Source organism: Mya arenaria, chromosome 5 (genome assembly GCF_026914265.1).
Source record: "Mya arenaria isolate MELC-2E11 chromosome 5, ASM2691426v1".
Taxonomy (NCBI): Eukaryota; Metazoa; Mollusca; class Bivalvia; order Myida; family Myidae; genus Mya; species Mya arenaria.
Genome location: NC_069126.1, coordinates 5,312,247 through 5,326,026, shown reverse-complemented (window position 1 = coordinate 5,326,026; position 13,780 = coordinate 5,312,247). Strand labels below are relative to the sequence as shown.

The following is a 13,780-nucleotide window of genomic DNA, read 5'->3' as shown; positions in this document are numbered from 1 at the left end:
TTTACTGGTGGCAGCGGTAAACGGCAGGAGTGCCTCCGTCGGCCTTAAAGGTTAATGGGGGGAGGAGTGTAGTGTGTGTGGGTTAGAACCAGCCGCCCGGTTAGCTCAGTTGGTTAGAGCGCTGTGCTAGTGTTCCGGCGGTCGTGGGTTCGAGCCCCACACCGGGCGCACTTTTCCTCTCAGGTTTACTTTATATCAAAATTCTAAAAAAAATCCGCCAACGTACAATTATTTGGACTAGGCAGGAAGGTTCCCCTGTTTGGGCCAGATCATTGTCGAACCTGGGTTATATCATATATGGTCTTTGAAATTGGACGATCTTGTCAGTCAACCTGGGCCGCATCAAGAATGGGCCTTATAATCTAGAATTGGTTCATAATACGTGCTTTGACATAAATACATTTTTGTGGTTTGAGATCTAAAAATTGGCCTTTCACTATTACATCAGCTTGAGTGGGTCTTGAATGTGAATAATTTTAACATTCAATTTGTGTTCAGCATATCATTTGCACAAGGAATGCTAAGGTATACTACACAAATGACATGACCTACTAGTTTCAATATAGTAGGAAGTTGGAACTACTCCTGTATATCCAATATTGCAAATGAAGTTATGTGAACATACTTACTTTTCAGAAAATGACATCTTCAGCCTTTACGCCTGTCCTCTGCTTTTGGTTGAATAAAAGATAAATCTTTCACGTTTTGCCTCTGAGAGATTTCCTATGTTATGATTTTGACAACTTCCAAAACATCAGGTCGACTTTACCAATTTACTAGTGTGGTTTTTGTTGTCGTCTAAACATAAAAAGGTCAATTAAATAGTGCAGTGGGTACACTAAACCATACTTTTTCTAAACCCCAAATCAAAACGAGATGAAAATATGCTTTATAGTACTGTATTTACATTTTTCATCATTTCGGGTCAATTTGCTAAAATCAGACATTATTAACCGCACAACGCCTTTCGTTAGTAAAATATTCCTGTAAATAGATCTTTTTTCCATCTTGATATATGATTTAGTCAATAGTTTCTTTTTAAATAGAATGATTTGTTTTCATTTTTTCTCACAACTTTTAATCATCTTCTTTAATTCAACAATGAAATTAAATATAGATTGGAACTATTTTGCTCAATGATACAGCACCTGTTTCAGATCTACTTTATACAGGATTGCACTAAATTTGAGATACGGTATCATTGGTCAAAACCCTGGCTAGTCACATGACAATCATGTGATCAAACAAAATGGTTGCTGATGGATTGAGATTTTATTGCGCTTAGAATGCTGTACAAATTATTTTAATACTTTGTTTGTTCAGTGTTCCATTCTCAACGTTTAGGCAAGGTTGGGACTAAAATAATCTGACAAAATATTGCACTGCACCAGCACAATGTTAAAAATCATTTCACTGCATGCATGTTATTTATAACTAGGTTTAAAAATTAAATTATAAAATTTTCATTTTCTCAGACTCATGTATGTTATTACCCTGTCTATTGGTATATCACGAGCGTGACATACCGTAACATACCATCTCTGAGGCCTAGTGGTTAAGGCATCCGCCTACGGAGTGGTAGGTCGTGGGGCCAATCCCTGGCTGTGTCATACCGAAAGATGTTTAAAGTTGTTACAAGTAGCTCCCTTGCCTGGCGGTCGGCATTTAAAGGGTAATGCTTGGAAAAGTTGTGTACTCTGGTTTAACCCAGGAAAGTTATACCCCGTGATTCGGTGCTTTACACCTAGCACTTAAAAGAACCAAGGGGTCTCTTTGAAAAAGAGCTAGGGTAGCCACAATAATGTGCATTAAGGAACTTTTTTTACATTTGGATATTCAAGTTTTTATTGAAACACAAATAATTAGTTTAATTTAGATCGACTTCTGTCAATAAAGCATCGCCATTTTGAAACCATCTAGCAGGTGCCCATTATCTTTCCGCTCAATATACTTAGATCTGTCATTCTTGGCTAGGAAAACAACAAGTGGGATATGGACGTGTAGAGTCGCCAAATAAAAAATTGTCAAAGACTCTGAAGGGGCTTTTTATAGGGACTAGAGCTAGGGTATCGCACCAGGACTTCCTTGTATCCCACCACTGTCTCTTCTGTGTGCTGTCCATTCAGCAAAAACAAAGTTAATAAGTGCTTGCACTTCCACAGGTTATCCTTGACAGCAAAGTAATCCTCGTTTGCTAGGGGGCATGCTCCCAGCACATTATTATTCAGGATGTTCAGGGGTCAGCAACGGGTGTTAATATACTACTGTACAAGTGTTGAAGTGTGTGATTAGAGTGCCGTGCTAGTTTCCAGGGTCAGGGGTTCAAGCCCCATACTGGGCAAACTTTTCCTCCCAAGTTTACTTTAATGGTATCAGCGGTAAATGGCAGGAGTGCCTGCATCTGTCTAAAAGGTTAATGGAAGGAGGAGTGTAGTGTGCATGGGTAAGAACCAGCCGCCTGGTTAGCTCAGTTTGTTAGAGCGCCATGCTAGTGTACTAGCGGTTGAGCCCCACACCGGGCACACTTTTGCTCCCAGGTTGTTTTTTTTACACCCATTATTGACATGGAAGCTGAATGATTTGCCTCTTGCTGAAGTTAGAATATGGGTCATCTGGGGTCAAAAACTAGGTCACAGAGCCCAAATATGGAAAAACCTTGTTAACACTCTAGAGATAGCATTTTCATCCCAAATATCCTGGAAATTTGTCAGAAAGGTTGTTTCGCTGATTTCTAGCTCAAGTTTAAATATGGGTCATCTTGGGGCAAAAACTAGGTCACAGAGCCATAATATGGAAAAACCTTGTTAACACTCTAGAGGTAGCATTTTCAGCCCACATCCGACATTTGTCAGAAATGTGTTTGCGTTGATTTCTAGCTCAAATTCGAATATGGGTCATCTGGTTTGTGACAAATTATGTAACTCCAACTTAAATATTGTAAGTGTTATGGCCCTTTGTAGCTTTTTAAACTAATACTTATTTTTCATGTTTTTATACGCCTTTTTAAAATATGAGACATAGTCTAGTTTCACTTGTGGCATACAGGCTTCCAGGCTAGCCAAAGCTTCTTAGTCACCTGAGAGTTATTGCCCATTTATTATAGAAAAGTCCAGAGCACCTTTTTTAAGTTTATTCAGGTGAGCGATATAGGGCCATCTTGGCCCTCTTGTTTGTAAATTGTGGCTTTAGAGAATCATGGGTAACTTGTTTAAGGAAACCTACATGAAAACCCTTGTTTCTTTTCCCTATATTGCTACAGTACCACTGTAATACGGGTATGCTCATTCAACCTTTTCATAGTTTTAATTTGTTGTACTATACATTTTGTCCTGCAATAGAAAATCATTAATTCTTCTACTTCAGGTAGCAGCTGGTGGAGATGTTGTATGGTGACACCCAACGCAGAAAAAACAAAGGCTCAGAAAGTTTGCTGGCACAAGCAGTTGGACAGGAGGCCAAAGAAAAAATGGCCAAAACAATGTTTTCTAGGTCTAACTTAAAACTGATTATAATTGGATTAATAGCTATTCTCCTATGTACAAAACTTTGGCAAATGTTTCTGGCATCACCTGATGTAAACTTACCACCTCCCGATGCTAAAACTGACATTCCAGTATGGCGGCATACAAATAATCCTCAGGGCATGACTAAACAATCTCTCAATGATATTTTAAGTGATATCGGAAAGCAAGGTGAGCTTGACTTTGAACGACCACTGTCTGAAGCTGAAAAAGAAACAATTCATTCCGTTAGCAACATTAAACTCCCTAATTTAAAGAATGTGTATAAAAGCACTGGAAGTTTGATTTTCAAAAATGGTGAGTTCTTCTTGAAAGGGGAGCAGCTGAGAATTTTGAGTGGTGCAATGCATTACTTCCGTGTCATGCCGCAGTACTGGACAGATCGTATGCAGAAGATGAAAGCATGTGGGCTCAACACTTTAGAAACGTAAGATATCATCTTTAAACTTCTAGTTTCATGATTGTTTTAAGTGCTTAGTATCAATTATTTTCTTGTATTATATAAACTATTAGCCCATTTCTATTTTTTGTATGTTTTTTTAAGAAGACAAAATATCAATCTGTTTTCAATATATGTTCTCACTTTCTAGTTATGTGATGTTTCTATTATTCCATATACATGTATATTATGTCCATTCGCTGTTTTACAGGTATGTCTCTTGGAATCTCCATGAGGAAAGTCCCGGAAACTTCAACTTTGAAGGAATTCTCAACATCAGGTGGGGTTTTATTTGCATTCTTAAGATTATGTTTTGTATCGACCATAGCAATACTTTGCTTAAGCAGACTTGAATATTTTATATGTAACATAAAATCAGTTTTTAAGGTTAAATTTTATTTCGATCGTCGTTATATCTTACTGTCTTGACAGCATTTGGTCTGAAACCAATAAAGATTTATTACCCAAACTAATATGATATGTCCACCTAAAACCATGTTCAGCTGCCAGTTGTATACTCTGGCAAAAAAGTTAGCCAACATGTTTATTGATTGGTCAATATGTATCCAATAAATAATATTAACCAATCAAATCATTTATCTGTATAAGCTAGGCATAACTATGGATAATGTATCAAAGCTTTATACACTTGATTGCAGTTGGAATAGTTCTGTACATTTAAAGCAATACTTCTTTAAGGCCTTATTCTAAAATTTATTATGAAGTTTCTGTGTGTTTTCCAGGGAATATATAAAGGAAGCCCAGAAACAGGGATTGCACGTGATACTGAGGCCTGGCCCCTACGTCTGCTCTGAGTGGGACTTCGGGGGCATGCCAGCGTAAGTGCACTCTCCATCTGTCATTTGGTTTAAGCTAATTTATCTTAGCTTGATTATGACGAAAGCTGATATGAATCTCTTTGGAGCCCGTTTCTTGGGTAGCAACAAGTACTGGTGTCCTTTTTGAGAGGCCAAGAAAACATTTTAATGGTGGGGCTCAGACCCACAAATCCCTTGGTGAGAGGTGGACCACTAGACCACAATCATTGCTCTTTTCTACCATTCTTTTTTTTAACGTTTCTTAATTAGTAAGCTTTTTTAAGCATAATGAACGTTACAATAAAAATATAGTTATATGATGGCATTCATAGGCAGCTCACTCTGACCTAAATGGCCTCAGGTTTGCAATGGCGCCTTTCTGTATAAGGAGCACATTGATACTTCTTTAAACCCAAGCAACAGACAACAGCATGATTCCAAACAGCTAGGATATACCATCATATAATAGTTAAATTAATAAATTTTGATATAGAAAAATTACCTTTTCAATAGAAAATCATCATTTTAATAAATTCTCTGGGTTTGCATTAGCTACCAGGTACTTTTATCATCTTTTATGTTATAGCAATGACATAGCAATGTCAACAATATTGCATCATAGCTGTTGTTAAGTGAGCTGAATTAAATGCTTAGTGATTATTTTTAATATCAGCTGTTATTGTAAGTGTTAAATAACAAAGTTGGAATGATAACCATAGTCATATGAGATTTTTTTCCAATGCCTAGCTGGTTGTTACGTGACCCGAATATGAAGGTGCGCAGTAACTACCTGGGTTACCAGAAGGCCGTGGAGCGGTTCTTCAACAAGCTCATACCCCTGATCACTGACCTTCAGGTGAGTTAGCCATCTCACTGTGAGATTACAAAATATTGCCAAATTGGATTCTCTTATCAGAAAAGAGTATTGTATGCCCCTGAAGGCAGGCAGTTTAAATACTCACACCATCACTCTATCCATCTTGTCAGTTAGCCTGTCCATCCATTAACAATCTCTCTCATCCATGACATATTATTAATTGAATTTCAATAAAACTAGTAGATGTGGCTTTTTTGTTACTTTCAATCAACACATTTGTAGAGCAGCATGAGAGAGTTTGTCATGTATACAATATTTTTATCATCTTCAATGGTCAATATTCCATTTGGAAGTCAATGTTCCAATACTAAGTGTCTCAGTCATAACTAAAATAATTGATGGGAATTCAATTAATATCTCGATTTGTTCGCTATATCGAGTGAGAAAAGAATTCAGAATCCAAGGTGTTGGGTTGGGATCTACATTTTTTGTAATTGGATGTAATGAATGTTCATTAGTTCAAAGTATTTCCCGAGGTTCGGACGACTTAAACATAACTGGTTTCAACTGTATATTTTGTTTATTGTCAATTCATTGTCGTATCTCATTGATGTGAATGAAAATGTTTAAACTAAATCAGATGGGGGTTGTGTTGGTTCTCAGTATGTACATAGTTGTCTGTTTTCAGTACTCCAATGGAGGACCAATCATAGCTGTACAGATTGAGAACGAGTTTGGATCCTACAGTTCAGAGGTCAAGCATCTCCTCTTTGTCAAACAGGTGCGTGTAATAAAGTAAATCTCCTTAAAAAAACAACAACAATTGACCATATACCAGTCTTCAAAATGAGAACAAGCCCGCAAGCCCAGCACTTGTACTTTCAGGGCTTTGCTTCATATATGTCCCACTTATTCTTAATGTGTGTCGTTTTTGGATTAACATAAAGTCAAAAAATGTTCTGTTAAAATTTTTGCAGTTGAAAATCACTGTGATTTTGTAACTTGCTTATTAAATGCATAGACAATTTTACATTATGCATAGCACATTCTTTGAATGAGATTTATGGGTTTACAAATTGATTGATCTGATTTTTCAGCTGCTTGTGAAGAATGGTATCAAGGAGTTGGTATTTGTGTCTGATGGTATAGTTCAGGACAAGACAGGATTCCAGGTGGCTCCGTTCTACGATGGTAAGCTTTAAGTACAGGGTAACGTGCATACACAAGTACTATTGTGTGTAGGCAAATGAAGGGGAACATAACCAAGGTCTTAGTCAAAACTTGTTGGCTCGACATTCCAGGGACTGGCCAGAATACCTTGAGCCTCGAGAATATCAAGCCAAGTTCAAGTAATGCGATATCGAGCCAATGAGTTTCGACTGTACAACATTGATAATAATGAAGTATTTTGTCCATCATTGATTGTTTGCCACCAAATTCGGCAATATTGATGTTTTAAAAAATAGCTAGGAATAAAATCATATGATATAATATTTTATTGAAATTTACATGATAAAATATTTTAAGAATCTTGACCAATTCCAAGTATTTTACCCCATTATGGCTCGCTTTGATGATTTTAATTACTAATCATTGTCAATGTCGTGTAGTGATATTTCTGATTGACCAAATGTCATCTTAAATAATTAATGAATAACATTCAGCCAACAGATTTTGGCAACTGCTCCTTCTCATGTATGTCTTCAGTTTTGATTTAATCACAATAACCATTCCTCTACATTATCCATAAAATGATGGCATGTTGCTTCAAGACAACCTTACAATAGTGCAACTATTTCAATGTTTTTATGGTTTTAGTCATGTTTTAAAAAGGGCTGTGTAATGAAAGAAGAAACAGTGTGCTAGGGGTGATCAGGGCCACATTGTAGCGGGTGAAGAATTTAATGATTGTAAATTTGACAAAAAAATGTTAGAAATGTGTTTAATTGAGAAATTAGAGGTTTCAACTGTTTTTATAATCATAAGATAAGCTTTTAAACAAAACAAATGAAATATTAATTATCTAACAATTAAATTCTAAGAAGGCATAAGGGTTCACATGCTGGTCAATGGGGTGCTACCAAAAAAGTGCAGGGTACAGCACCATCCTATAACTCTACAGCAAACTTCATGAAGTACATGGTTGGTGAGCTGTCTTTCCAGCACCATCCTATAACTCTACAGCAAACTTCATGAAGTACATGGTTGGTGAGCTGTTTTTCCAGCACCATCCTATAACTCTACAGCAAACTTCATGAAGTACATGGTTGGTGAGCTGTTTTTCCAGCACCTCCTATAACTCTACAGCAAACTTCATGAAGTACATGGTTGGTGAGCTGTTTTTCCAGCACCATCCTATAACTCTACAGCAAACTTCATGAAGTACATGGTTGGTGAGCTGTTTTTCCAGCACCATCCTATAACTCTTTACCGAAAACCCTTGCTTTATTACAGAGTCCCTGCCCACAGCCAACTTCATGAAGTACAAACTTGGTGAGCCGTTATTTCAGCAGATCCGCTCAATCAGCCCAGACTTCCCACTCATGGTGATGGAGTTCTGGGCGGGGTGGTTCGACCACTGGGGGAAAGCCCATGCCAACCCCAGCACAAAATGTAAGTGTTACCTTTACTGTTTTATACGTGTCCTGAAAGCAGATGTTTTTATACACTCTGTGATCTGTTTCACGCACAATAGCAAGCCACATGCAAGCACATGAACAACTTGAGAGTAAAAGTGTGTATCAGAAACACTTTAATCTGTATCCCATATTGTACAATGAAGTGGACCCGCTTTCAGTTTTTCTTTTGTGCAGGTGTTTCGCAAATTTACACATACCAATTAACAAAATATACATGCAAATTAATATCAAAGGTCAAATATTAGATAGAACAATCCGTTTTGAAACTGCTCAAAATTTATTTCTATTTTTATTTTAACATGCTTACAATCTGACAGAATATTTTACTATACATGCACTCGTACTGTTTCAGATTTTGCACGTGACTTGGAGCACCTGTTGAAATCTGGGGCATCGGTGAATTTCTACATGTTTCATGGTGGGACAAACTTCGGATTCACAGCCGGGGCCAACTGGTTCAACAATACGGGGTACAAGACTGACGTCACCAGCTATGGTAGGACTCGTTAAAAAGATTAACATCCAATTGTATCGAACCTTGATAAGTTGACCAACGGTTATGCTTTAGCTAGTTTTCACATTGAGTTTATTTGATTGGTTGGTAGTAATTATTGAACAATCAATGAAATTTCAACCAAACCAAAGAGTTATCCAGTTTTATGCAATTGGCTGCTAGTTTTTTGTGTGTAATTGTCAATTTTACTTAATGTAACAATGTTCAGTAGCTAGGCTAGATCAAAATGGGTTATGTCATGAAATACTTTTTTAAGATTAACTAGAGAATGTGCAGAACAGAAGGAATTTAAGAACTATAGCAAATTAACTTAAACAAAAGCAACCAAATAACTTTAAACAACTTTACTCTCATGTATTTTAATATACCGTGCAGTAAAATAAGCCCTAACCTCAAATTCATTTAAATCCCTGTTAGTCTAACCTCATTTTAATCTTAATTTATCGTTGTTTTCTATACATATTTTTGGTACCCATTTTTTCTTCTTTGTTTAATTAAAATTTTGTTCTATAAATCAAATACCAGTATTTCCAATTTATTGCCACTCGAAGTCAAAATTACAGTCCTGAACATTGCTATGTTACAAATGTACAATCATTTAGTTTTACATGCATAAAGTTGTGTTAACCAAAAGTATAATAACAAATTATTTGTCATTTTATTAAACAATAATTCAACATACTCTGAAAATGATCATTCAAACAAAAAGCAACATGTTGTTGGGAACGTGTAATTTTAAAATTTTCATTACTTAATATTTAAAGCACCAATAATTTGTGAACGTTGTCATTTCTAATAATTGTTAATCTGGGTTATCATTGAACAAACTTTTTATCTTGGCCCCGATGATAAAGAAGTAAAGGTGTTTAAATGTACAAGTTTGATTTTCACTCTATAGTAACACCTTTATCATGGCATAGGGACATCACACTAAATACATGGCTCTTTAGCTGCATGTACTTGAAATACTGGTTTTTATTCATCAGCGATTTTTTAGGTAAACAAAATTAGTCTTAACCATATTTAACTTATAAAACATACATGCCATTGCAGGTCATTTGCATTTTTACGGACTGGTCAGATATAATATGTGATATGATAAGCAAAGCTGAGGTCCGTATATCATCTTCAGTCTGACCTCCCAGGCAGTAAACATGCCTATGGCCCGGCAATGTCATGTTTTATTTGTTATATTATACCAATATGAATGAACACCATTTTTGTTTGCGTGTATAAAAATACTCAAAATCTGAAATTGTGACACTCCTTCCCCCATCCACCAATTTTTGCCATAGACTGTTCTAGGAATGTTCATCTTGACAAAAAAATGTTTTGTGACCAGTAAAGAGAAAAATAAACATTTGTAAAAATCTATCTCAGGGTTTATACTGAAATAAATTTTTACAAAACAATAAATAGTATTGAACAGAAAATTATTCAGCCCACGGTAAACTGCAAGAAGGCTTGTATGTTTGTACATTCCCTGGCAGTATTTCTTATCTTGGCATAAAATGTTCAAATCCTGTAGTTTGACACAGTGAAGTTTTCGAACTCGCCGTCCATGTTATTTTCTGTTAATTATTCAGGAAACATTTTGACAGCATGTTTTGTTTCTTGTTTGGTGTTAATTGAATCTTTAACATCAGTTATTTTGCTTAAATCATTCTCTGTCAATGAAGCGAACTTTTGGCAGCCATGTTGTTGTTTTTTTGGTACACTATCGCGTGACGATTGAGGTAACAATACTTCTCCGATTAAGGGTAAGGCACAATTGCAGCCTGCGCTCATAAAATATTGACTGGTTGATGTCACATTAAGTAGATAAGGAAAAAATCAAATGAGGTATAATATTTACATATATATATATATAAATATATGTATATACATAAGTATACGTAAATCATTTACCATGTATTTTGATATATTTTCAGACTATGTTGCACCAATATCAGAGTACGGAGAGATCACACCAAAATACGAGATTATTCGAGCCCTGATTCGTAAATATGAGATTCTGCCGAAAGCAAAACCAGACCTACCTCAGTTGCCCGCTCCAGTCAGTACTGCTAATTATGGTATGGCTGAAAGCATTTGTTGTTTCACCTACATGTCTAAAAGACATAATAAAAAAGGGACTAGATAAAAAGGACTAGATATATTCTGCTTTGCGACCTCCTTTTGCTTGATAACCGCAATTTTTCCCCATACAACTTTCATACTAGAAACCTGTTTGAATCAAACTTCACACACAGACAGGTTGCCCCTTTTGAATAAAAGGAGGTGCTATTCTTGTTCTAAAAGTAGCAAGAGTTTCGAATATTTTTACATGCAGATAACTCTTTTAAAATACATTACGTAGATTTACAAATTTTGAATTTATGCATATTTCATTAATCAATCTATCAATTAATGCATTCTTTCACTCATCGATCCATTCTGTCTATCTTCATCTATTCCTTTATTTCTTTCTTTTGTTCATTCATTCACTCAATCACTTACTACTATTTATACATAAAGATTAATCAATTAGTTGGTTAGTCAGTTACTCACTCACCTACTGACAACCATTAAAAGCAACTTTGCAGAAATTCTAATAAGACATCATATTGTCAGTATTCACTCCTCGAGTACTTTCCAATCTGTACAGCCCGCCTAATCATGTTATTATACAGATAAAATTAAAAGCCAGACCAATACGTCAAGCTTTCGACCCTTCTACCATCTCTTCCACCTTCAAACTTCTATCATTAAACCATCCGCTAAGTTCATCACAGCTGTATCAAAATGTTCCATCCTTTAATTCTTTAATTATTGTTCTCTCTATATACCCTGCACTGTACATGTGAGCCATAATTTGCATTATACGGACATTGTTCATGAATAACATAAAGAGTTGCTCTTAACTGTGCATCTGGAAATCGTTATGTGTCAAACTCCTCTTGCTCTATTCTGAGGATTCAGGCCATTTGAAACTAGCACCAATGATCAGGCCGTTTGAAACTAGCACCAATAATCAGGCCGTTTGAAACTAGCACCAATGATCAGGCCGTTTGAAACTAGCACCAATGATCAGGCTGTTTGAAACTAGCACCGATGATCAGGCCATTTGAAACTAGCACCAATGATCAGGCCGTTTGAAACTAGCACCAATGATCAGGCCATTTGAAACTAGCACAGATGATCAGGCCGTTTGAAACTAGCACCAATGATCTGGCCGTTTGAAACTAGCACCAATGATCAGGCTGTTTGAAACTAGCACCAATGATCAGGCCATTTGAAACTAGCACAGATGATCAGGCCATTTGAAACTAGCACCGATGATCAGGTCGTTTGAAACTAGCACAGATGATCAGGCCATTTGAAACTAGCACCAATGATCAGGCCATTTGAAACTAGCACAGATGATCAGGCCATTTGAAACTAGCACAGATGATCATGCCATTTGAAACTAGCACCAATGATCAGGCCATTTCAAACTAGCACAGATGATCATGCCATTTGACACTAGTACAAATGATCAGGCCATTTGAAACTAGCACAGATGATCATGCCATTTGACACTAGTACAAATGATCAGGCCATTTGAAACTAGCACAGATGATCATGCCATTTGACACTAGTACAAATGATCAGGCCATTTGAAACTAGCACAGATGATCATGCCATTTGACACTAGTACAAATGATCAGGCCATTTGAAACTAGCACAGATGATCATGCCATTTGACACTAGTACAAATGATCAGGCCTAATGTTCAGGTGGCCAAAAAGGAGAGTTTTGTACTGCATCCATATTGATCAGAATTATTCACCTCTGAATTTTTATTTAGTATATAAAGTATAGTTCAAAAAGCATGCGTGCAAGACTTGTATCTCATGGAAGGTTTGCTTCAAACTTTCACAGATGATAAAGCGTTATATATCAACAGGTGTAAAGTTTGATCAATTTATGGAATCTTTAATTGTTGGTTGTAGTAGCAAATTATCTTTAGAAACTAAAAGATTGACTGGAAAGGTAACACTTGGTTTATTTGAAATTCTAATTTTAAAATGCCAAATTTTTTGTGAATTTCTTGATTGTATGCAATTAGAAAAGTGGTTTCATTTTGGGTTTTGAATAGTCTCATTGACGATTTTCCAGTCCACTCACTATGACACAATTAGTTACAAAGTGGCATTCATATCATAATGACAGATATAGAATAGAGGAGCCATCGTAGGGACACAATTTAATATATATTCATCACACAAATTTGGGTTTTTTAGTACTGTCACTTTTCATGCAATATTCTAGGCTCCATGATGCATCAAGCTGTAAATTCATGAGATGTAACATAGTAAAAGATAAGTTTCTTGATTAATGGTAAAAGAAGTTGGTGGCCTTGTTGAATATTTTTTAATTTAAATCCTACAGTCTTGTCTGGCCAATATGAGCTCACAAACATGTTGGTATCACTTTAGCCATGGCACTTGTTGCTTAGCGTATGTGTAAGAATCTTTTTCTGGAAGAGCACTGAGTGACTCAGTCTGAAATCATGTTGCTAAACACATGCTTGTAAAAAACCAACACATTATCCACCAGTTTGTACAATTGTTAGTAACAAGTGAGAAAACTGCTATGCCTTGTGACATCCTTTGGATCATTCATGTCATCACATATATAAATAGGACTTATGGGAGGGTACTTCAAAAATTAATGTTACAAATAATAATCCATACTTAAATTTGCCATTTCTTTTCGAAAACCCTGTTCAAATATATTGGTCAAATTTTAATGTACATAAAAAGAAATATTTCATAGAAATTGGTGTATATTCAATTTTAAAGAAGTATATCTCCTATCACTGCACTGTAATGAAGGAAGAAAACTTAAAGGGACTGTACACCAGATTGGCACCAAAAAACGTTTTTTTCTGTTAAGAATCTCAGAATACCAAAAAGTTAAAAAAAAAATGTCGGAGACCGGGTTCGAACTGGGGTCGGCAAAATTGCAGTCCAGTTTTGTATCCACTGTGCTACGAAAGCCTACTCTT

At 36.1% G+C, this 13,780-nt stretch overlaps 2 protein-coding genes across 3 annotated transcripts in view; one reads left to right on the top strand and one right to left on the bottom strand.

Moving 5' to 3' along the window:
- The window catches only part of LOC128234667 (rho guanine nucleotide exchange factor 12-like), a 103,586-nt gene extending 102,626 nt beyond the window's left edge, over positions 1–960 (bottom strand). For both annotated transcript variants that reach the window (XM_052949055.1, XM_052949060.1), the window contains exon 1: positions 630–960. In XM_052949055.1, the coding sequence (XP_052805015.1) occupies positions 630–646 (17 nt within the window). In that variant the 5' untranslated portion in view covers positions 647–960. The remainder of the gene's footprint in view (positions 1–629) is intronic.
- A 275-nt stretch (positions 961–1,235) lies between these two features.
- LOC128233383 (beta-galactosidase-1-like protein 2) overlaps positions 1,236–13,780 on the top strand; it is a 32,951-nt gene continuing 20,406 nt past the window's right edge. Inside the window, exons 1-10 of the mRNA XM_052947036.1 lie at positions 1,236–1,349; positions 3,364–3,948; positions 4,172–4,240; positions 4,704–4,799; positions 5,526–5,634; positions 6,284–6,376; positions 6,693–6,786; positions 8,050–8,208; positions 8,587–8,730; positions 10,680–10,823. Of these exons, the coding sequence (XP_052802996.1) occupies positions 3,380–3,948; positions 4,172–4,240; positions 4,704–4,799; positions 5,526–5,634; positions 6,284–6,376; positions 6,693–6,786; positions 8,050–8,208; positions 8,587–8,730; positions 10,680–10,823 (1,477 nt within the window). The 5' untranslated portion in view covers positions 1,236–1,349; positions 3,364–3,379. The remainder of the gene's footprint in view (positions 1,350–3,363; positions 3,949–4,171; positions 4,241–4,703; positions 4,800–5,525; positions 5,635–6,283; positions 6,377–6,692; positions 6,787–8,049; positions 8,209–8,586; positions 8,731–10,679; positions 10,824–13,780) is intronic.